This window comes from Manihot esculenta, chromosome 8 (genome assembly GCF_001659605.2).
Source record: "Manihot esculenta cultivar AM560-2 chromosome 8, M.esculenta_v8, whole genome shotgun sequence".
NCBI lineage: Eukaryota > Viridiplantae > Streptophyta > Magnoliopsida > Malpighiales > Euphorbiaceae > Manihot > Manihot esculenta.
In genome coordinates this window covers 11724988-11749947 of record NC_035168.2, presented here as the reverse complement: position 1 = coordinate 11749947, position 24960 = coordinate 11724988, and the positions used below count along the sequence as shown (strand labels likewise).

At 28.3% G+C, this 24960-nt stretch overlaps 2 protein-coding genes and 1 pseudogene across 2 annotated transcripts; 2 read left to right on the top strand and 1 right to left on the bottom strand.

Moving 5' to 3' along the window:
• Positions 1–2351: 2351 nt before the first annotated feature.
• Positions 2352–3024, bottom strand: LOC110621288. The gene has a single exon (XM_021765514.2). It carries the CDS (start codon positions 2919–2921, stop codon positions 2370–2372), a length of 552 nt encoding a protein of 183 aa, XP_021621206.1. The 5' UTR covers positions 2922–3024; the 3' UTR covers positions 2352–2369.
• A 3848-nt stretch (positions 3025–6872) lies between these two features.
• LOC110621715 (two-pore potassium channel 1) lies at positions 6873–8376 on the top strand. Its single transcript, XM_021766002.2, has 2 exons — positions 6873–7882; positions 7991–8376. Exons 1-2 carry the CDS (start codon positions 6978–6980, stop codon positions 8145–8147), a joined length of 1062 nt encoding a protein of 353 aa, XP_021621694.1. The 5' UTR covers positions 6873–6977; the 3' UTR covers positions 8148–8376.
• Positions 8377–19386: 11010 nt separating this feature from the next.
• LOC110621454 lies at positions 19387–23204 on the top strand (annotated as a pseudogene).
• The last annotated feature ends 1756 nt before the right edge of the window (positions 23205–24960 follow it).

The following is a 24960-nucleotide window of genomic DNA, read 5'->3' as shown; positions in this document are numbered from 1 at the left end:
ACCTCATTTTCTCTCTCTTGCATGATTGATCAATCACAACACAGCTCTATTTGGTGAACCAATTATAGCACAACTCTATTTTCTGGTTACATCATTTGGTTCTGTTACCGAGAAATCTATTGAATTCTCTTTATTCATCTGGATTAAAACTAGTCTCTTATCCCTTTTCTCTTAAAAATAAATCTCTCTTTCCTCTCTCAAAATTGCCAGCGATTCACGAGTTGCTGATAAGGTTACTACCAATAACGACAATTGCGAACTTCACTAGGTGGCTAGAGGTGATAATGCAGAGGCCGATTTTCTGGCCAAAATGGCAGCGACAGAGTAAGGGGAATCATGGATGATACCCGTGTATAAGTTTTTAGTACAGGATGATCTATCGACCGATGAATGATCGGCTAAATAAGTAATAAAAAATTCCTCTAAATACGTATTAATTAATGGTCAGTTGTACAGGAGATTCTCAACTCAACGATGACTATGATACGTGATGAAAGATGAGAGCCGAGAAATCCTCAAAAACATTCATGAAGATAATTGTAGAAACCACGAAGGAGCTCGAATGATCGCTCAGAAAGTATTCAGACAGGGATAATAATGGCTAATGATAATAAAAGATGCAAAAGATCTTGTTCAGAAGTGTCATCGATGTCAAGCGCATGCAGGCACGCTAAGATTTTAGAAAATCCTAAAGAAATGCAATTCAATTTGAATCAAACTGAGTGTTTATGAGAAAAGGCTACAATCAGAATTGCGGTTTACAGAAGCAAAATATTCAGAATGTTCAACAGTAACGTCAAGCTACGTGCTTTTATTATGGGGGACTTAGTCTTTAAATGAACATATGCAGCAGATGCCGAGTCTGGTAAATTGGGCAAAAATTGAAAAAGAACATTTAAAGTGCCAAAGGTTATTTGTCCAAGGTCTTATAAGCTTGCCAAGCTAGATGGCTTGAGTTATTCTCCAGTCCTGAAATAATTATAATTTGAGAAAATTTTAACAATAACAATTAATGATAAATTTTTCATGTATTATTTAGTGACAAGGAACGATGGGGTTGCCTTCTTCAAAAGGATTAAAGAGCATTCATGCTAAGCCATAAGGTGGGAACCCGCCAAGCTAGAAAACCGAACGTTGGACCCATTAATCAAGGCACTCATGCCAATCTATAAGGCAAGAACCCACCAGGCCATAAGACCGAGCGTTGTACCCATTAATCAAGGCACTCATGCTAGACCATAAGGTGGAAATCCGCTAGGCCAGAAGACTGGGCGTTGGACCCACTAATCAAGGCACTCATGTCAGGTCACAAGGCGAGAACCCACTAGACTAGAAGACCGAGCGTTGGAGCTACTAATCAAGGCACTTATGTCAGGCCATAAGGCGAGAACCCACCAAGCCAGAAGACTAGGCATTGGACCCACTAATCAAGACATTTATGCCAGGCCACAAGGCGAAAATCCACAATCCGTCAGACTCAAAGACCAGGTGTTAATCCCACTAAATAAGGCATTTATTCCATGCCACAAGATAGGAATTCTTCAAGTTCGAAGACTAGATGTTAGTCCCACTAAAAAAGACATTTATGTCAGGCCACATGGCGGGAATCCATCAGGCTAAAAGACCGGGTGTTAGTCTCACTAAATAAGGCATTTATACCAAGTCACAAGGCGCGAAATCACCAGGCATACAATCAGACGTTAATCCGAATAAATAAAAGTTTTAAGGCCATAAGGTGGCCTTATGGTTCAAAAAACTTATATATGTATTCATTATCTTTATCATAGTTAACGTGACTGATTTTATTATAATCTAATGATTGTGATTATTTTATTGAGAGAAAAATAAAGGAAAGTAGATTATGTAAACTTATAGGCATCCTCAAAATAATGTCAGTTATAAAGATATGAGATATAAAATTTAAGGGTTTATATAATTATTGGCACATATGGTAAGCGCTAAAATATGATTTTGCCATTAAAAAAATTTAGTTAAAAAAATCAAGAATCTTAACTTTTTAAATTTTTATGTTTGAGTTAAATTGAACATAAATTGAAATGTATGGACTAATTTGAATAAAAAGTCAAAAATAAGTTAAATTAATCCATACTCGTGAAATTAAATATGTAACATTTTATAAATGAGAAATTGACATTTTTTATGAAATTAAAACATTAGTATTACGAAAAAAAAAAGATTTGGGGAAAAAAGAAATTAAAAGATTAGAGATTCTACTATATGTAGGACTAAACCCTTGATGGGCTAAGTCTATACTTGCAAATATTGCCCAGAATATGCATATGCTCGTATATATAGATTTATATATTAACAAACACACATCCACACTGATAAAGAAAGAAACTTTGAGCTTAATACCCATAATCATAAGTAAAATCAGTTACACCAACCATGGCAGATAGCACCTGAGAAATAAGAAAGATACTTCCCCCAAAAATAATAACAATGAGGACAGCAGAGATGGGATTCTTCAGCAATTCTACTATAGGCTGAAAGATTGTATAAAGTGCACCTGTACTTACTGTCAGTGCATAAAGTGCATATCTTCTTACATTGTCCCAAAACTCTTCCATCAGCGGCCCTTCAGGCCCCAATGCCAATGCCTTGGAGTGCTCATCCATGCCCATTACGAACAACACAAATCCCACTGATACAGCGCTCATTACCACAAACCTTGAAGAAATTCCATTTGCAGAAACCTTAGGAAGCTCCTGGTTTATTATGATTCCCTTTCTTGAATCCCTTGTTTTGACTAGAATTTTTCTCGGAAAATTTGGTTTTGTAGGTGTAGTTGTTGGATTTTTGAGATGGGATTTGGTTTTAATTGAGAAGTTTGCAGATGGGTTGGTGAGACTGGTGGATCCAATGAGGTAAAATTGGGATTTCAGAATACTGGTTTTCATTTTGTTGCTTCTTTGTTGAGCTCAGAGCACTTCCTTTACGCAGCAGCTCTTTACTGACTTCTTGTAGTTGGTTAAGTATTAGATAGGAGAGAGGGAGGGAGTGTGTGGCTGTTCTTGTTCTGGCCTATCTTATCTCTCTCTTTTAACTTTATAAATTTACAATTTAACCCCTGTAATTTATTGAAATTAACTATTTAATCATTCTACTTTTTAAAAATATATTAATTAATTCCTATATTTTTAAAATATTTTAGTTTCACTATTAAGGTAAGTTTTACCAACACATACAATGACTAAGATATCATTGTCACTAATTAGTATATATAACTTTAAAGCACAACTTTAGCCAAAAAATAAATAAATATATAATTTCACAATTATTTGATATTTACATACTTAATTCGGTGACAGTGTATTTGAATAAATATGAGAGATCTCAGATTTTACTCTTTCAATTCTCAATTCTCATTTAAAAAAAAACAAGAAAGGAAATAAATAATTAATTATCAGAAATACAAAAATTTATTAATGATTTTGTAAATAGAAAAATTAAATAATTAACTTTTGTCAATCATAGAAACTCAATAATAAATTTTACTTTAATTAATTACTTTAACTTTAACTTAATAATTAACTTTATATGCTTTAATTAATAGATATGGGTAAAAAAAAAACTAACTAGAAAGATTAGAAGAAAAAAAATCATTAATTTAAGTTTAATTTGTTTCCGACTTATAAATTGTATTTGAAATATATTTTTATTTTATGCAAAAAATATTTTCAGTAAAAAATATGTTTAACTAAATAACTTACTTTTTATAATTTGATTTTAAATTAAAAATAAAATATATTAATAAATTTATATATAAAGATTTTAATAAAATTTTAGAAAATTACTTTTACTTTTAAAACTTGAGGATATCATTTTTTTAAAAATTATTTATTTTTTTAATTATGAAAATATTTTTTCAAGAAAATTTATTTCAAACATTAAAAATTTAGATAAATTTTTATAAAATCATTCATGATTTTATTTTTATAAGTAATGAAAGTTTTTCAAGTTAAAATATTTTAAATTTTTTATTTAAAAAAATTCAATTGAATTAAATTCTTGATTTCAACTGAAAAAAAGTGAAAATAAATAAAAATACAAAATAATTTTTTTTATACTTTTCCCTATATTTTTTCCTTAATCCTTCATTGTAGTCCAAAATTTTCTCGCCTACTTTAATTTTTTGGTCTAAGCTTTTAGATGTTTGTCTTCTGTGCTTTAGTAAGCTTTATTTACCCTGTGGACGTCAAGCGTGCAGATCTTTCCTGCTCATTATAGCTGCTTAGGTGACCGGCATTTCCAAAAAAGAAAGAAGATTCTAAATTTAGCAGCTAAAGAGTCTTTTAGATTAAGTTTATGGGCTTTTTGAGTTGGACTAAAATTTTAATTTTATCTTTTTACCCTTAAAGGCCTGTTTTTCAATTGTTGCTAAAATAGAACTTGTCCATTGAATATTGGAGAATTCTTCTTTTGATTTTATGGGCAAGAGTGTAGCCACTTGGAAAGAATAGCGAGAGTTTGCTGTTAACTTATTTTCCAATTGTTCATGCAAATTAACTACTATTCTCTCATCTCTCATAATTTTCTATTGTAAGATGGATTAATAATTTCTCTCAACACCCATAGACAGCCGGTCTCTCCAATTCTCCAGGTAACCCAAATATTTTCTTGTCATTCATCTTTCTTATTGATTTTTCCAATGGAATATTTTTCTGATATTTAATTTAAAATGTAATGTATTTGTAAATCAAAACCTTTGTTAGATTCATGATCATTTAATTTATTGGAATTATTTATAATTAGAAACTAATTGAAATCAAAGTGTATAATGATTGTTTAGAATTTTATCTCCAGTTCAACTTCTGCTAACATAGAATTAGAATGTGAAATTATGGAGCAATTATAATAAAATCTATATAAAATCCAGTATTATTAATAATTAGATAAATTATACTTTAATTTTTGTGTTTTAACATAATTAATAAATTAATTTTTATACTTTTAAAATTAAATTCAAAATAATTTTATGAATACTTAAATCGCTGGTGGAACATTTTATTTTGGTTAAATTACACTTTAATCTCTAAATTTTATCATAATTAATATATCGGTTCTTATATTTTTAAAATCGAATTATTAAATTGAATTCAGTCGCTCGACATGAATTCAAAATTATTAGATGGTCAAACTTATGATGATATAACTTTTTTAAAAATACTTTTTTATTTTTAAAAAAATTTATAAGTTATTTAAATAGTCCTTAAATCACTTAAAAATAATTGAAATTATAAATATTTTCTAAAAATTAGATGAAAGCCATTTTAAAGTTATAGGGATTTAAGAGTTTTTTTAAATAAAAAAATAAAATATCAAAGTGTTTAAATTTTAATAGACAAGGAAAAATAAATAAATCCTAACTTTTTAATATTTTTAATTTAAAAAAATAAAGATATTTCTAAACTTTTAACCATAAATAATGAATGGAAGAATTAGAATTAAATAGAATGATTATTGAAAATTTTAATTATTTAATTTTAAAAAATATAAATAAGTAACAAATGAAAGAATTAGAATTAAACAGAATGATTATTGAAAAATTTAATTATTTAATTTTAAAAAATATAAAATCCAATCCGTTAATTATGTATTGCATATTTAATTCTTATGAGTAAAAACATATTATTTACTGTGTAAATTTATATTTAAATCATCATTTTTTTAATCTCTAAAAAAAGTAAAACAAAAACTATCCTTGGTACATTGTTTTCTTCCATAATTTATATTTAGAAAATATTTTAACGGAAACAGTGAGATAATTTATTTTTTATTATTTAATTTTATTTTAAAAAATTAATAAATTTATATATAAATATTTTGAAAAATAACTTTCTCATTTTAAAAAATAAAGTCATTTTCAAAATAATTTATTTTTTTATTTAATAAAAAAATATTTCTCATTCGATTAAAATTTTAAATGTCTCAAACGCCTTCCGTAAAATAAACCGATCCTTATACAACATATGGTTTAATAATAAAGTATATAAATATATACAAAAGGTAAAACTCAAATTATAGAATTAAAAATATAATATTCTAATTACTTACATACAACTGTAACATAATGAAACTTTTTTTTTTTTAGATATATTTATAGTTTTCATTAGGTTTTTATTTTTTAAAAAACTTTGTTGCATTTTTGTACTTGGGTTGATAGAAAATTTTTATTATTTTTTAATTTTATTAATTAATTAGTATAAAAAAAATTATAAATTTATATATAAAAATTATGAATAAATACACAAATACGAATACGGTGCAATACACATTAAATAAAACTAGTAATAATAATATATATTTATAAATTATGTATTATCAAACATGTAAATTGTACAAAATTTTAAATACAAGTTTAAATTAGCTTATACGAATTTTAAATAATTTATTTTATATTGTTTAATTTTAATTTTAAAAATAAAATTTATTAAAAATTTTTATATAACGATTTTAATAAAAATATTAAGTTGCAGAAAATAACTTTTTTTAAAAAAAAAAGAAGTCATTTTTTCTTAAAATGATTTATTTTTTTATTAAAAAAATATTTTTTATTAATTTAATTTTTTGAATTATCCAAGCGGTAGGTAACAGAGAAAGTCATGAAATAAATAGAGTCTAAATAAAAAAATTATGGAGATAAAGATTTGAATTTTGCATTATGGTATTGATATTTATTAAAAAATTAAAAATAAAATAAGATAAAATTGCTCAAATCATATTATAAAGGAAGAAAACAAATCAAATGCCAAAATTGCAAAACATGTGGTCCTGTATTTTTTTTTTTTTTTTTTTTATAACTTCTAAAATTGCTTTAATTTTCTTTTTATCATTGTGATGTGATGATACTTCAGGTAGCAGTGAAATGCCCATATAAGAAAATTTGATAATTCCATAATTTCCAATTTATTCAGGCAATTTGAGAAATAAATGCCCTTTGGCTTGGCATTTTAATGGCCAATGATGATAAACCTGATCAGCCTCTACTTTCAGATGCGAAAGATGCTTGTATAAATGCCCATGAGAAGAAGAGCCTTCAAAGAAAAAGACTTGTGCAGTCTAACAATGGTGATACATCAGATGTCAGACATCAAGAGAGAAATGGGATCCACTCACTTAAATGGCTTGAATCTTTCTTGGAGAAACAGAAGTTTAGTTTCAAGCAAGTACTCATTTTGTTTTCAGTCTATTTAGGTGTAGGCACTTCAGGTTTCTTCTTTACAATGAATCAGATTGATGGGAAGAAAACCCATGGATTTGTTGATGCTATGTACTTGTGTGTTGTGACAATGACCACCGTTGGATATGGAGACCTTGTGCCCCATAGCGTCCTAGCAAAGCTAATTGCTTCTGTTTATGTATTCTTTGGGATGGCTATGGTTGGGATTATTCTCAGCAAAGCAGCAGATTACATTGTAGAAAAGCAAGAGGTTCTCTTGGTTAGAGCCATAAACATTCGTGGGAAACTTGGCTCTACACAGATTCTTAAAGAGGTTGAAAACCATAAAGTCGAGTACAAGCTACTCTCTGCTGTTGCCATTCTCTTGGTGCTTATAGTTGTAGGAACTGCTTTCTTGTGTTTGATTGAAAATTTTGAAGTTGTTGATGCCTTTTATTGTGTTTGTTCCACAATGACTACTCTTGGGTATGGAGATGAAAGCTTCTCAACTACAACAGGTCGCTTATTTGCTGTTTTCTGGATACTGAGCAGTACCCTTTGCCTTGCTCAATTCTTCTGCTACCTCACTGAACTATACACAGAATTAAGGCAAAAATTGCTCGTTAAACGGGTACTAACTCGAAACATGACATCCTCAGATCTTGAATCAGCTGATCTTGATCATGATAAAGTTGTGAGGTAAGGATCAATATCATATATACTTAATTAAGATGCATTCTGATCTGGGTTTTCTGTAATTTGTCTTGTTTAAGTCATTTGATAGTAATTTGTCTTGTTGGTGACCAGTGCTGCAGAGTTCATTGTATATACACTGAAGGAAATGGGAAAGATTGATGACAATGATATTTCATTGGTGATGGAGAGGTTCAAGAAGCTTGATATTGATCATTCAGGAACCTTGACAGAATCTGATATAGTTCAATCTCATTCATCTCGATCATAAAGCTTTAATAAGGAACATAAATTTGTGCAACAGGTTGACTTTTTTCTCCACTTAGAAATGGACAATATCCTTGATAATATTAAGGATGTACAGTTTGTGAATATTACTTATCGGAATGCTCATTAATCTGTTTGCTGATGCCAAGAAACAAAAGGAATGTGTATGTCTCTGCAACAAAAGGAGCTTTTTGCTTTACTGAGATCTTTTGTTGCATTGTTTCCTTGTGTTTTGCTGGTTGTTACTCGGGTCTAATGCTCTTTTTATTTATGTACATGTGTTAAACTATAGAATTCTTTTTATTTTTTTTACATTTTTTTCGGTATATAAATATATAATATTCTCGTATTATATTCTGATCGAAAATTCATAAAAAAATAAAAGAAGACAAGACTCCGGTGAACGGCTTATTTACAATTTTGTTTTCAATTTACATCTTAATATTGATAAAGAGAATGAGAGAAATTGAGATTACAGACTTTATTATTTTTATTCCACATTCATGTAGGCTCTACTCATGTAAGAGGAGAGTTACAAGAAAGAACACGGACCTATCTAACCACAGAACAGAGCCTAAACTCGAATCAGAATTCGAACCCTCATCTGAACCAACCCGATCCGATCACAGTAACTGAGAATGAAACCCTTTTTCAGATTTTATTCATACTTTTGAGGCTCTGAAGTATGTTCTGCTTGCCCTGCAACATAATCAAGAATCCCTTCACCAGCTTGTGCACCATGGCTATAACTATCAGTAGCCAACTCTGCCTGTGAAACCCTACCAAATGCTATAATCAACACCAAGAACACAGTGGTTGAGGCAAAAAGAGGCCAAAAATAAGCAAGGATGGTGAGAAATCTGGGAGCTGCATATAATAGAATGGAAAGAACAAGTGAAGCTACGATTGCTAAGCCAAAATGATATCTATATTGCAAGAACTTTTCTGGGATATCCATGATCTTTTGGCCCTTGAATTTGGATCAAAAGTGGGTGAGGAATGTGGATGGTTTTTATTTCTGTTTAAGGAGTTGTACAATGGAGAAGCTTGTTTCAATAATGCTTTAAATTAATTAGTGTTTGCCTTCATTTGGTACTTGATTGTCAATGAGAGATTCCTTTTCTTTCTCCGGCTGATTCTTCTTCTATCCTAATAGTTTTGCTTCTGTATCTAATTACATAAACACCCTTTCTGCTTAAATTTTCATTTCCTAATATGCCCTTATACTTATTATGTATCAAGTATTAAGAGTGTGCTTTGTTGTTTAATTTACTCAAAAAAAAAAATTTAGACCTATAGACAAGGGGATAAAAAAATGTGAAGGTAAATAACTATAAAGTCCCTACATTTTGATGAAATTAACTTTTTAATCTTTATTTTTTTAGATACATAATTAAAATATTTGTATATTTATAGAATTAAACTTTTTAGTATTTTTGTTAAAAAGAATAATGAGTTAACTTGTTTTCACCTTGAATTTGTTTCTTATAATATTTAATTCTCACAATTCTAACTATATATTCTATTTAATTCTTATAATTTTAATTATACATATTATTTAATATGTATAATTAATATTAAAAAAAATTAACTAATATTTTTTTATGGAAGTACTTAAAAAAATTGATTTATGAAATATAAAAATATTTTAATTAAAATTTTTAAAAAATAAAAATAAATAAATAATTTCAAGTAAGGGAAAATGATAAGGAAGGCGAATATGGGCAACAAGGAAGGCGAGGGTGTTTGTGGAGTTCTGGTTTCTTCTTTGATTTTGTCATTAGGATTTATTTCTTCTAGTCTTTATTTGGTATTGTTTGGTGAATGCAGAGGAAGACTTGCATATTTTTTCATTTTGTTAGTTTGCTTCACATGTGTGAGCAGTATTCGGTTTAAATCGAAAAAACCGACCGAATTGAATCGATTTGAAAATTTGGTTCGATTTTTTATATATTTCTATTCGGTTCGGTTTTTAATTTCAAAAACTTTGGTTATTTCGGTTCGGTTCGATTTTGATCAGAAAAAAATCAAAAAAACCGAACTGAACCGATTAGTGATAATAATATATTTTTTCAATAATATAGAGAAATTAAATCATATTAAGATTAAAATATTTTAATTAAATTTTAAAATATTAAAAATAAAGTGTAAAAAATAAAAAAATTATTCAAAATCGAAACCGATCAAACCAAACCAAATCGAACCGAATCAAACTGGTTCGGTTCGATTCGGTTTTTGACCAAAATCGATTCGGTTCAATTTTCATAAACACTAAAATTTTGATTTTTGATTTATTCAGTTCGGTTCGATTTTAAACCGAACCGACCGAATGCCCACCCCTAATAGTTAGTACTTCCCTCACTTTTTCGGTGTGTTTGCTATGTTTGTTGTATTTGTTGCTGTGTATTCTTTTGTCTTTTTTCTTTGATACAACTTTTCTAGATTGGGAATATTTGACAAAAGGTATTTGTATTAAATTGAGGATATTTGATAGAAAGTATTTGGATTTGGCTGTTTCACTAGAGTCTTTAGAGGATTTGTAGTGGTTTCCATCAAAAAGGTCTTATATGCTTCAAATGGGTGTATTTGCAGAATTGAATCCCTACATCATCACTTCGTATTTTTCAAATTAAATTCTCCTTATCACTTTCCATTGGCTATATTTTTTTCAGTATTACTTTGATTAATTCTGTGTGATTTTGACTTTTAATTGCGATACATATTAAATTGGTTGGACTTAATGATACTTTTTGTTGGTGATCGTTGGATTAATTTCAGACAGTTTCTTTTGCTGTGGGTAATTCTGCCTATAGAATTCTTAACTCAAAATTGAGTTGAGTTGATGGTTTATTTGATTGTTGATTTAATTCACCTAAATTTAGGTTCATTGGTATTGGCCTTGTATCTTTCTTTTGTTTGTACTTTTTTTCTATTTAAACTTTGTAAATGTAATAAACAGTTGCATGTAAAAAAAAATCCAATAGTAATTTTCTCAAAAGGTAGATAGTTGATGCTAGGGGCAATAGGACGTAATAAGCAAGGAATCCAGAGTCCAACGGCGAGAGGGCAGATTAGTCATTAGAGGAAAACGAAAGAGTGACTTGGGTACGTGTCCATTGTCCACTTCCTACAATGGTCGGTTGCTTTATCAATTTTCAATTGGCTGCTTTCCCATTTGAAAGAAAGATTACTACTTAGGAAAAGCATAATCACTTTAATTTTTCCTCCAGTCAATCAAAACCTATGAGACTCATCTTGCCTCTCAACTCTTGAAAAAAGGATATCTTTGTGGTTGGATTTCTAAAACCCATTCAACTTATTTTAACCTTTACTTTGCAAATCAATCAAGTCATTATCTTTCAATTTCACAACTTAAATCTCCATCATTTTCAGATTCAATTAATTAAATTCAATTTGATAGAAAAGAGCAAAAAAGGAATCTTTAATATTTTTATTAAAATTTAAATAAATTTAATTTATTTTTTAGATAAATAAAACCGAGAAATTTATAATTCAATTCAAATAAATTATGACCAAATAAAATTTAAATATTAAAAATTTTACATTTTTAATTAAATTAAAAATTCAAAAGATTAAAGAGTAATTAAATTTAAATATTTTAAAACTATAGAAAAATAATTTCTCATTTGAAAATAAAGGAGAATTTTAGGGTTTTATTCAGCAAAACAAAAATTAAGGGAATTTTTTCTTTTTCTTATTTGCTCTGACTTGGTCTTAGCTTCCGGCTCACAATGTGTACTAATTACAAATGGAATGGAGTGTTAGTTTTTTTTTTTTTCTTTTCCATTTTTAGGTAAAAGCCATCCTACGATTTAATAAATTTATTAGTTCGTAATTACATATATTTTATTTAATAAAATTTAATCCTTTACACCATTTATTAAAAAATCAACAACCGCATTAAATATTTATAAATTAGGCGTATTCGATTTAAATCGAAAGAATTGAACGAACTGAATTAATTTAAAAATTCGGTTTGATTTTTTATTTATTTCGATTCGGTTCGATTTTTAAATTTAAAAATTTTGAATATTTCAATTTGATTTGATTTTGATAAAAAAAATCAAACCGAACCGATTAGTGATAATAATATATTATTTTTAATAATATAGAAAAATTAAATCATATTATAATTAAAATATTTTAATTAAATTTTCAAATACTAAAAAGATAAAAAATAAAAAATTTATTAAAAATTGAAATCAATCAAATCAAATCGAATCGAATCGAATTGAATCAGATCAATTTGATTTGATTCAATTTTTAATCAAAATCGATTCAGTTTGATTTTCATAAATACTAAAATTTTAATTTTCAATTTATTCAATTCCGTTCGATTTTAAACTGAACCGACCGAATACTCACTTTTATTTACAATATTTTATCATATAATTTAATTATAGGTATTGTTTAGTTTTATAATTTTAATTATAAATATTATTTAATTTTTATTATTTTAAATATTCATATTATTTAATTATTTTTTAATTAAAATAAAATAAATTGATTAATATTTTAAAAAAAATAAATAATTATTAAAAAATATTTTTAATTGAATAATTTTAAAATAAAAATTAATTATTAAATTTCTAAAACCTAAGAATTTCTTAAAAATTGAGATTTAATAGTAATTTTTTCTTCGATTTTCAGTAGAAAATGTTATTTAAATCATGCCCAAATAAAATTATCTATTTAAATATAAAACTCTTTAAAATAATCAATTAAACCGTTAAATTTTTAAAATGTCCACTTAAATTACTATTTTATTTTACCTCTAGACTTAAATAATTTAAATTTAAAATATTTTTTTTTTGACATGCAATTTATCATTGCATTAAAGCCTAGATGGGCAATTACAAAAGTAAGTTCAGGAACACAAGGGTTCACAAGCCAAGAAACAAACCCAAACCCGTAAACCCAGAAGCCCAATCTAACTATCAGAAAAGCTAACAAAGCTAGCATCTCGCCTCATTCTGCCGCCATCGCCCCTGTGCCACCAACACCGCTCACCGCTCACCGCTCACACCGCCAACCCACAGCTCCAATTGCAAAGAGTAGCATGACAACCACCACCATCAAATCCAAAGAAACCTAACAAGACACTATAAATTATAAATTTTTATTTAAATATATACATTGATTATAGTTTAATTAGATTTATATAAAATTTATATATATTTAAATTAAATTATATATATGTTAATTTTACTACATTAGTGGGCCCAGAAAGATAACCGTTATGATTTTTGAACGGTTGAATCCTATAAGGACGTTGAAATGGAATTGTTCAAAATTAATAATAATCTAAAATATAATTTTAAGATATAATAATAATAATAAGATATTATTAAAATATTAATATTATAAATAAACCTATTAAATAAAAAAATTTAAATATTTATCACTTTTCCATTTATATTCTAATTTTAAAATTTTGAATAATAAAATCAATATTTTTACATTTATCTCAATTTTAATTATTTTTTTAATTAATTTTAATTAAAAAATTTTTAAGAATATTATTCTTTAAAAAATTTATTAAATAAAAAAATCAAAATATTTAAATTGATACATATTTATATTCAAAATTTTAAATTTTAAATAATACAATTAAACTTTTCATTTTGTATTAATTATATTTAAAATAATTAAATTAAATCCGATAAGTTATAAAAAAAATTACAATATAATCTCTAAAATTTTATTATAAAATAATTTTTAAAATGCATATTTTTATTTTAACAATACTATTTTTTGTTAATCCTATTATTTATTTCTCATTTTTACATACATATTGTAAGTTTAATAAAAATTTAAAATATTAAAAAAATTATAATATAAAATATATAATATTTTATTTTATTTAATATTACTGATATAAAATACATTTTTTTATCGAATAAATAAAGAAATTAATATAAAATTTGTTATATAATTGAGAAAAAATATTAAAATATCTTAAATAACTTAAAAAAACATGATTAATATATCTAAGTTTTTATAAAAATTATAAAAAAATGACCTTACATACTAAAATATATAATATTTTATTTTATTTAATATTATTAATATAAAATATAATTTTTCATATGTTAAACATACATATATAATAATAATTTATAATAGTGAGTATAAACCTTTAATGAAATATTTTAATATATAATATTTATATGGGATATTTTATGTAGTGAAAATTTTATTGAAAATGAATGTTTATTTAATATTAAATATGATAAATATAAAATAAATGTACTTTTAATATAAAATTTAAATTAAATAACTATATGTTTATTTATATAAAATTTTAGACACTATATTATAATTTGTTACTAATTTTTTTACATTCAATTTAGTACTTTTGATTATAATCATAAAAAATTGAAAAAAAAAATTTAGTTTTATTATTTAAAATTTAAAATTTTGGATATAAATATAAACTAATGTAAATATTTGATTTTTTTTATCCAACAGATCTTTTGAGAAATAATCCTACGTGGCATTAGACTATACTATAAATCTTCTAATCAAAATTGATTAAGGCAAATGACTAAAATTAAAACAAATGTAAAATGATTGACTTTATTGTCCAAAATTTTAAACTTAGGATATAAATATGAAAAGTGGTAAACGGATTTTTTTGTCCAATAAATCTATAAAATATAATAAAAATTATCCTGCGGTTAACAAAAGTTCAGCACGTTAGGTGCCGAACATGCTTATGTAAAGGGACTATGTAGTTGTTAAACACTTTGAGTGTCGAATAACTAATTTGCTCAACATTCAAAGTGTCAAACATGCTTAGTCGATAGTTGTTGAACAAGCATGCTACACTCTTTGAATCCAAAAATATGTTTAAGGTATACATGATTTTCATTTTTTTTTCGGCATGATTTGAAAAATAAAAAGAAAATCTTTGATTGTAATATCCACAAGTAAAACAGAGATAAAGTTTTGCTATAATGAAAAAGTGTCATACATCTCTCAACACTCTCAACCCTTAACTCTAGTGTATTTCTCAAAGATTTCACATATTACACAAGGCAAGAAAAATATATTTATTTATATCTCCATGCCATCGGTCCTCATCCTTCCCTTCTAATATAGATTCCTATTTTTTTTTTCTCTAATTTGGATTGCAATACAGAACTTTTGGATCAGGTCACAATTCAATCCATAAAAAAAATATAAAAAATTCAAGCCACATAATTAATAGAAAGCAACTATAATGACTAAAGGACATGTCTTTGTTTAATCAAGATTGTATTGGAGAAGCAAAGTTTCTTACTTTGAGAATTTAATCTATTTATGCAACAAAATAATATAAAGAAATATGTTATGATTGTGAGTGATATTGGTTCATTTTGGAGCTATGAGAGTTGTACAACACAAGGGGTCAGTATGATATATGAATAAAATATGAATGCATGAATGCTTGTGATGATAGTTAGCCTTGAACCTTTGCTTGGAATAGAATTGTCTTGAACCAGGTAATTCGATAGAGTCGAAGAACTTATACTGAAAGCTCATTCCTTATCCCTCCAACACTCACATATAAAAGTTTAGGTTTCTTTGAACATCTAGCACTTCATATACCTATGGCTCATTGGTACAACTGGACTTACATCAATAAGGAATTATAGGTCAGGGCAATTCCTCTCCACTAAATAAATAATGACTATCGAACCTAAAAGTCGGATGTATAAATAGGCCTCCACTTGCCTGCTAGGAGATGTAATGAGTTTGGACTTTACCTTACAATGAGTTATATGACATTGATGTTCTACTATTGTGATTAAGCCCATTGCATAATCATTTGATCTTATAAATCTAATACATAGGGTAGATAGGCAACACATAACATGCAGAAGGGTCCTAAGGCACATGTTTTGAAGGTTTAGCATGGATTCCTACTTATACTTCGTCTCAGATCAATAGATGGCTCCTGCTGGTTAGGACATTTAATCGTTAGGCCCCCTTATTGCAAGCTCGAAGTACAAGCTACAAGCTGAATCCTTTTAATATACCCAATGGGTGATAGGCCAACAAGTTGTGATGCTTCAACGATCACATTAGTTCGATTAGAACTACAAACTCCTTGATCCACACTATAAGGCTAAAAGCTTAATGGTGCATCAATGTGAGTCAAGGTATCTATACAATGCATAAGTTTTCTAAAAAAAATAAAAATAGGATATAAAGATCATATGAGATCATATCCTCTATTCACAGTGGAGTAGCAAAATTGTAGGCGCACAAATTCTCCATAACTGGTTACGATCTCGTCTTTCTATAACACTAACATCGAACCCAAATATCTTAGCGCTCGGTGAAGTGTGTAAGAAAAGATTCACCACCCTAATGAAAGCAAGGAACAAACAGAAGGGCGTGATTGCAGGACCTACCCTTAGCAGGGTTCCATTATCTTCTTAATCCATAATCGAATGGTCTAGGTTCGGGATAATAGATACGAGAGAGGGAAGGTGTTAGGAACCCTTTTCGCTTAGACTTTATTTAAGAACTAGTACCAGCCCTCTACATTGATTCTTATATTCTATTTTTAAGTATTGATTGCAAATCCATTTCAAACAACATCCAGCTACTTGTTATACACACATAAGTCATACATAACACCAATTTCATACACATCCATTAGCCTAAAATGCCAAGTTTGTACTTTAACTTAATGTGAAGGAGTTACCAAGTTAATATGAAGGAGTTACCAAGTTACTCTAATTAATCATGCTTCTATACTCACTTCATGCGATTGACCAATTTGCACTCAAGAGGGAACCTAACCATGCATAATTCGTAAGTTCATAGTTAGAACATAAAAATAAAAAATGTCTCACTAGATTTCTAGTATATCTTTGAACTCCAATTTTATGGTCATCTTACCCTAAACTCATTACTACTTGGTCATTTTCATGCGAAATATGAATTATCCCTAAACATACATAACCATATCTCTATTATGTCAAAGTTATTTTTAAATTACCAAGCGAGTTACCTAACTTACTAATTTAATTACATGCATATTAGGTGAAGTGCATAAAATAAACCACACCAAGAAAGAGAAGGAGAAATGAATTAACCAAATTCAAATCCTAAACTAAAGAAAGAGGGAGGAAAATAGAATTAATTTCAATGGCTATAAGAAAGAAGGAAAGAGAAAAGAATTAATTTACTTATCCATAATAAAGATTAAAACTCACTAATTAAACCTAAGCTATTACAAGGCCTTAAGCCCATTACCCTTTGCAAATGGCCTTTAAAACGCTTCAATGGGTCTTTATGGCCAAATGAAATTTCACCATATGCTCCATAAATCCAATAAAGAAAGAAGTTTGTTCACCAAAAAGAGAAGCACTATTTGGCCAAGATAGAAAAACTAAAAGAATGAGATATTCTTTCTTTCTTCAAACTTTCTTACTATAATTTAACTTAACATAATTGAAAAAATAAAATAGAAAATAAATAAAGTAAAAAAAAAGAAAATAAATAAAAAAAAATCAAATATGAAAAGGAATAAATTCATTATGGAAAGAAATATTTTTAATTAAGCTAAGAAGTAGATTAAAAAAATGGTAAGAAATATTTTTATTTTTTTAATTTAAGTAAGAAATTTATTCTAATATTAAAAGAGATATTTGCAAACATAGTAAAAGAAATTATATAAAGATGGAAAGAAAATAAATCAATATAGCATGCAAAGAAATGAGAAATAAAATATGCCAAAAGATAATTAAAATATGGAAAAATTAAATTAAAGAAATTAAGAAATAATAAGAATTAAAAAAGTTACGACAATTAAATAACTTACTCAGATATGAATTTAAGAAAAATAAATCTAAGAGAATAAAAGGAAGCAAATCAAATCTTTCAATTATGGAGGAGAGGTTTGATCAATCTTAGCCACTAAAATTGAATCCTAGCTGCCTTCTATTACTTGTTCTAAGGCTCAAACATAAGTTATTAACATAAATTAAAAGATTAAAATACAAGAAAATAGAAATAAATAATCAAGAAAACAAAAACACAAAAATTGGACCTATCGAAAATTCTTACCTAATTGTCGATAATTCTAGCATAAAAAGTCAAATTCAACAAAAATAGTAAATATACTAAAAAAATATGAAATTTTATAAGAATTTCCTACGCATTTAGAATACAAGAAAGGAAAAAAAAAAAAAAAACTAAAAAGAGTTGCATGTTCTGAGTTATTCTAATCATAATAGGACTGTAAATGGAACTAATTAATTCTAAAAATGTCATGTTTTAAGAAACTTGTTATCGCTTGGTGAATATATAAGCAAAGGGGCGAGAGATGTAGAGAAGCCCAAGTTTCCTATGTTAAAGCCCAATGCATCCTTTTCTTTTCTTTACATTAAATTTTTTTATTAATCATGTGGTATTTTTACACATATATAAATAAAATTAATCCACTATCAATTAAGAAATTCTTAGAATCAAGTGAAACTTACCATCTATCGTAGCTACCCATCAACTAGAAGAAAATTCTCTATATTTAAATTTAGAGTTTTCTTTTAATTATATTTTTATTAGAGTTAATTTGTAGACAAGTAAAAAAGAGAGAGACCTTAGTACCCAACAGTTGGAAGCCAATTTTCTTCTTTTTAGGCTTTCAATCACAAAACCAATTTTTTTTTTTTTTGGGTATATTTCAATCACAGACATAAAATGTTTAATAAATATAACTGTTTTAATTAATTTAAAAAAAAAGAATTAATAGTTATCAATTTACAATTATAATTATACCAGTGAAATAATTTCTTAATATTTGATTTCTGATCTCCAATGATATCACAATACTAATTGTACATGAATTAAATTGTGCATATAATTTTCACTGAGAAAAGGAAAAATCAACAACATCAGTGAGAACCCATTAGAAAACTATGGAGTATCTAAGATTTGTACCAAGTGATAATGTTGTTAGCCTATCATTTATCCAAGGAAAAATGAAAGGAAGAAAGTGGAGAGAAAGGCAGGCTCTATCAAGATGTGATATTCGACATTTGCTAGAGAAAAAGGGAAGGTCCAACGTCCAACTCCTCTCTTTGTGATCATTTTCTGAAAGAGAAGGACTCTTTCATCTATGTCTTCAGTATCTTGTTTGGCTAATAAGGATTATAAATATCCATAGCAAACTGATTTGGTTACTTGGGCATTTCATTTCATTTCAAGAATCTCAACTAAACAATATGGTGGGTTGTGAGGATTATCAGCTTCTTTCAAGAGGAGATCATCAACAGCTCTCCCTTTCTCAACCTGACCTTCTTGTCTTTGAGCTCAATCGTCTGCAGAATCTTCTTACAGGTTTATGATAATTTCTTCTCCTTTTCTTTCCATCAAGCTATTTCCCACACAACATCAAAATTATTTAAACTTTAGCTCTCTGTAGGCCAATTCTTGAGCAAGCCTTTGTTTTTGCTTGGAAGTTTGAGGAAAGATATGCAGGATCATGGTGTTCATAATCTTTAGTGGATGATTCATCCATCTAACTTATTATTATTTTTTTAAAATAACTTGTTGCATAAAGAGAATTGTTATTTGTTTATTATAATTAACTTGATTTATACTTAAACCCTAAACAATTAATGAATGTGTAGTAGCTTTCTAAACGAATATTTAGGATTCTGAACCAAATCTAAAAATTGTACAGAAATTATTTTTATATTTAATATTATCTAATTACTCGTATAAATTAAATTGTTTATATAATTATAAATATCACTCTCTGTCTTAACTAATTAAATAATTATTAATAACATTATAAAATAATCCTATATTCTAATTAGTTATTAATTAAAATTTTAATTATAATTATATGATTTAAATAATTTAACTAATTAGTTATAATTAATTCTACCTAAATAGATTATATATATGTGCTAATGTTTATGTGTGTATTTATTATTTTAGCCTTAAATATATATTAATATTAATAGTATTATTGTTTAATTGTTATTATTATTTTTATTATTTTTACGTATTGTTTTGATGTTATTTATTTACTATTTTAAGATAAATGTAAGAATATTATAAATTTATATACAACAATTATTATTAAAATTAAAATTAAAATTAATATTCAAAAAAGAACTAAATAACAACCAAAACCATATTAAAATTATTTATAACTATATTAAAACTATTCTGAAATTTGATTTAAAATATAATTTAAAATAAATAAAACAACTATAAAATTTTATCAGTAAATAGTCAATAATCTTTTAAATTATAAAAAATAGTAAGTAAATTATTGGTAATTTACTTTACCGATCACTATTTTTATAATTTGCTATATAAATTTCATTACGTTTTTAGTTACATTTTTTTCTTTTATACTAATTAGTGAAAAAACCACCCAATTGGTGCATAGAGACTCACCACTAGGCCAAAAACTTAGTGACAAGTGTCCATGTTCATCTCAAAGATTGGAGTATCATTACAACAAAGTCTTCTTTCTTCCCCATTTCCTAGCTTATAGATCTTATTACCTAAACAATAAGCAGCAGTAACTTCACACATGTCATGCCATTCTTTCAGAGAAAGATAGAGAATTGGGAGCTGTTCAAGTGGAAGTTAAGGCTTTGAGAACAACAGAAGTTTCAAAGGATAAAGCTATAAAAGAGGTAATGGGAAATATAACTAACGACATAACATCCATATTCTTTGCCGTTCAGTTGCACTGTTACTTATCATTTTGCTATATTTTTCAGCTCAAAAATGAAGTTGAAAAACTGGATGAGAAGCTCTCAGTAACTGAAAATCTTGTAGAGCATAAGGTTTGTTAAGGACTTGATCAACTTTTTGTACAAGAGTTATATGGTTGACTTGCGGACTAAGATGACCCAATTCTGACTCCTTTGTAGAATCTTGAAATAAAAAAGCTCATAAATGAAAAGAAAGATGCATTAGCTGCCCAGTTTGCTGCAGAAGCAACTCTTAGAAGACTGCATGCAAATCTGAAGGATGATGATTCTGTTCCTATGGAGTCTTTCATTGCTCCTCTTGAGGCAGAGATAAAAATGTATAAACATAAGGTAAGTTTTTCAAAAAATAAGATTGATGTTAAAAGCTGGTATAAGGTTTATTGTTGTTTTGTTTACAAATCTAAATATTTTTTTCTTGACCAATTTGGCTTTTCCAGATTGCAATATTACAGGAGGACAAGAAGGCAATGGAACGTCTCACTAAGTCGAAAGAGTCGGCTCTTCTTGAAGCAGAACATATCCTGCGAAGTGCTCTAGAAAGGACTTTGATGGTAGATGATGTTCAAAATCAAAACCATGAGTTGAAGAGACAGATAGAAATATGTCAGGTGTGATTTCTTTAATGACAGGTTACTTCTTGCATGATCATGAAGATCCAGTAAAGAAACTCATAACGAGGATCTAGAAAATAAGCTAACATAAATATGCTAAAAATGCAGGAAGAGAACAGAATTCTCGAGAAAACGAATCGCCTAAAAGTTATGGAGGTTGAAAAACTTAGCCAGACCCTTAAAGAGCTTGAAGAGGCCATTCTAGCTGGTGAGGCTGCAGCCAATACTATCCGCGACTATAAGCGACAAATTTCTGAACTAAATGTAGGTTTCAGGCTCATTTGAGCTGATGCAACTCTTCAATTTTTTCTTAAGAAACTTTGCTTTTTCAGTTGCATGGATTGCAAAATATGGGGTAGAATAGAACAGCATAGATTTCTAGGTACCTGTTCTTGACTCAGATTTCACCTTTTAGGACGGAAAAAGGTTGCTGGAGAGGGAGATAGCCAGAATCAAAGTTTCAGCAAACCGAGTAGCAACTGTAGTAGCTAATGAGTGGAAGGATGAAAATGATAAGGTCATGCCTGTCAAGCAATGGCTGGAAGAGAGAAGGCTGCTGCAGGTATTTTTATCATAGCAAATTCTTGGACCAATTGAAGATCACAATAGAAGAAAGCATTATTTTCTATTGTGTCTAATCCCATTGCTGCATACGTAGGGAGAGATGCAACGGCTAAGAGACAAGTTAGTTGTAGCGGAGAGAACAGCTAAGGCAGAAGCACAGATCAAGGCAAATTTTATCTCCCAGTTTGGTTGATTCTGTATTTCATCCATCTGGTTAATCAGTTTAAGTTCTGTTTCTGAACCACTTAAATTTGCTCCAGGACAAGTTGAAGCTAAGGCTAAAGACACTTGAGGATGGCTTAAAGCATGTATCAAGTTTCTCTGTAAACTCCCCTAAACCAGCAAAAGCCAGTAACATTCTAGGATTTCTAACAAGTAATGGAGGATTAGGGAAGAGGTCCACTTCACAGCCAAGGGTTTCCATCATCTGTGAAACTATTCCTTTGCAGCAACCAAATACAGGAAATGCAAATTCCAATGCTGTTGGAAAGCTGAAACAAGCTGATAGCTTCAAAAGGAATTACTGTTCTGCAGAAAACAAATTGAGAAATAGTCTATTGGCATCTAGGAGAAAGGGTATTGATAGCAAAGGAAAGGAGAACACGGAAGTGAAGGCGAATGCAGATGCAAATATCAACAAGTACAAGAATGAGGATACAACAATTTCAATAGAACCAAAAGACAAAGCTTGTGGCAATGATGAGTTGCATTATAAGGGAAGTACCAGTCCTGTATGTGAAGACGTAGTCTCAGGATTTCTGTATGACAGACTTCAAAAGGAGGTAATAAATCTAAGGAAGACTTTGGAGGCTAAAGACAGTAGCTTGGATACTAAAGATAAAGAAATTCAGGTGAAGTAACATCAACTTACCTTTACCTCTTTGCCTTTTCTCTGTTAGAAGCATTCAATCTCGAGTTATTGACTTAAGAAGGTAAAAATAACTCAGATGCTTACGAAAAACGTTGATGCACTGAACAAGGCCATTGAAGTCAAATCAAAGAAAGTGAAGAGAGGAACTGCAGACAGAGAGAAAGAAGCTGTGTTAGCAAGAGTAGATCATACAAAAGTTTTGGAGTATGAACTCCACTAGAAGGCAAGTAAATTCAAACCTTTACCTTTTCGGATGATCTTCCATTTTAACTAGAAATGACTATAATGCTAAAATAGGAATCCTGGTGTTCAGATTTTTCACTGTAAATCTGGGACAACTTTACTGATGATAGATAATTGAAATAAAGTTCACATTTAATGTGAAAGGAGCTCTGACCTCGTTACCTGCTATGATGAAGCTGAACTGCGATCATTTCTGCTTTGAGATTTACATGGATGTTTCCAATTTGCTTTGGTTTGTGTAAAGGAATAAAGAGCAATGCTGATGATCTGAAAAATGGAAGAAACATGGTCTTCACAGCAAGAAATATGCATACAGAAACAGTTTTCACCCGAATAAAGGTCATGGAGATTCTGAAATTATATGTACATCTCCTTGCCTCCTCTAGTCTTGTCTTTTGCTCTGGATGCAGAATTAGTTGATTACTAATAATAACATTTTAATTTCCTTAAAGTCTTGTGGCAGTATTCTGTTGGCTTAATTAAATTCAGGCTTCATTAAGCAACTTCTCATTCAATGGTATGTCACATGGTATTCAAATCCTTGCCCTAAAGGCTAAGGAACAAAAACTAAAACAGAAAACCTTCAATATATAAAGTTTGAGCAAATAACCAATCGTTTACTTGTAATAATCTCAAATAAGGCTCTTTCACGTCATTTCAGTTTGTTTTCTTTGCATAGTTGTGATCACAATAATAATAATAATTTACTAGCAAGAAAACATCTAAATCTAAAATGTCTTTAAGGGTTTTCGGCTTAGCGAGCTCTTCCATTTTGTTCCCTCTTTTTCTTTCTTTACTTTCTTTTTTTCCTTTCTTTTTTTTTTTCTCTTTTTCTATCCTTGTTTTTTTTTCTTTTTTTTTTTTTTTTCTAGCTTTAAATTTTGTCTGAACTGCCTTTTGCTGGTTTTCAACTTGGCAAGCTTCTCTTTTTCCTTTACCTCTTTCTTTCTTTTCTTTCTTTTTGGTGCAAGAGAAGTGAATAATATTGGTTTTTCTCAACCTAAATTCCATGACTTATGATATGAGATGCCTAAATGCATAAGATGTAGAATAGAAAATGCATATTCATTTCTATCTAGTCATAAGATGTCTTTAGGAGCAAATACAAAGATTAATAAATAAATAAAATGCCACTTTTATGAATGCAATTGAATTATTCTCATTAATTCAAATACACCATTATACCTTTTTTAATTACATTTGGTTATAACTTAACTTTCAAAGTCTAATAGAACTCACAACATATCGAATATCATTTTAGGTTTTCCATTCGAATCTTCTCTGACTCCCCTTTAATCTAGAATGCCCTTTGCAGGTTTTCAGTCTAGCTGAATTCTTTATTTATGTTTTTTTTTATTCCCCTTAGTTTTTGCCTAGACTCCCCTTTACGGGTTACCTCTTTAATAAGGCACTTTTAATTTACTCAAATGAATTGATTCTTTGAAGCCATCATCATCCACGTGCACTATTCTTGATACTTATCTTAAGTAGAGTTTGTTGCATACTATAAGACTTGCCTTCGCTATGCTTGGATCTTACGAACTAATTCCATTCTAACATCTCATTTGACTCATTGCATGTACTATAGTAGCAATATCCTTGGGGAAATTACCCCCCAGACATAGGAAGCTCATTGGTCATATTCCACCTTATTATTGGTAATGGGAACCAATTATTTCTTATTAGATTATTAGATGCAGACTAAGTCCATCTTGATGAGTAGGTATATTTTCTTTTTTCTTCTTTTTCTTTTGTTACTTGATTTTTTCT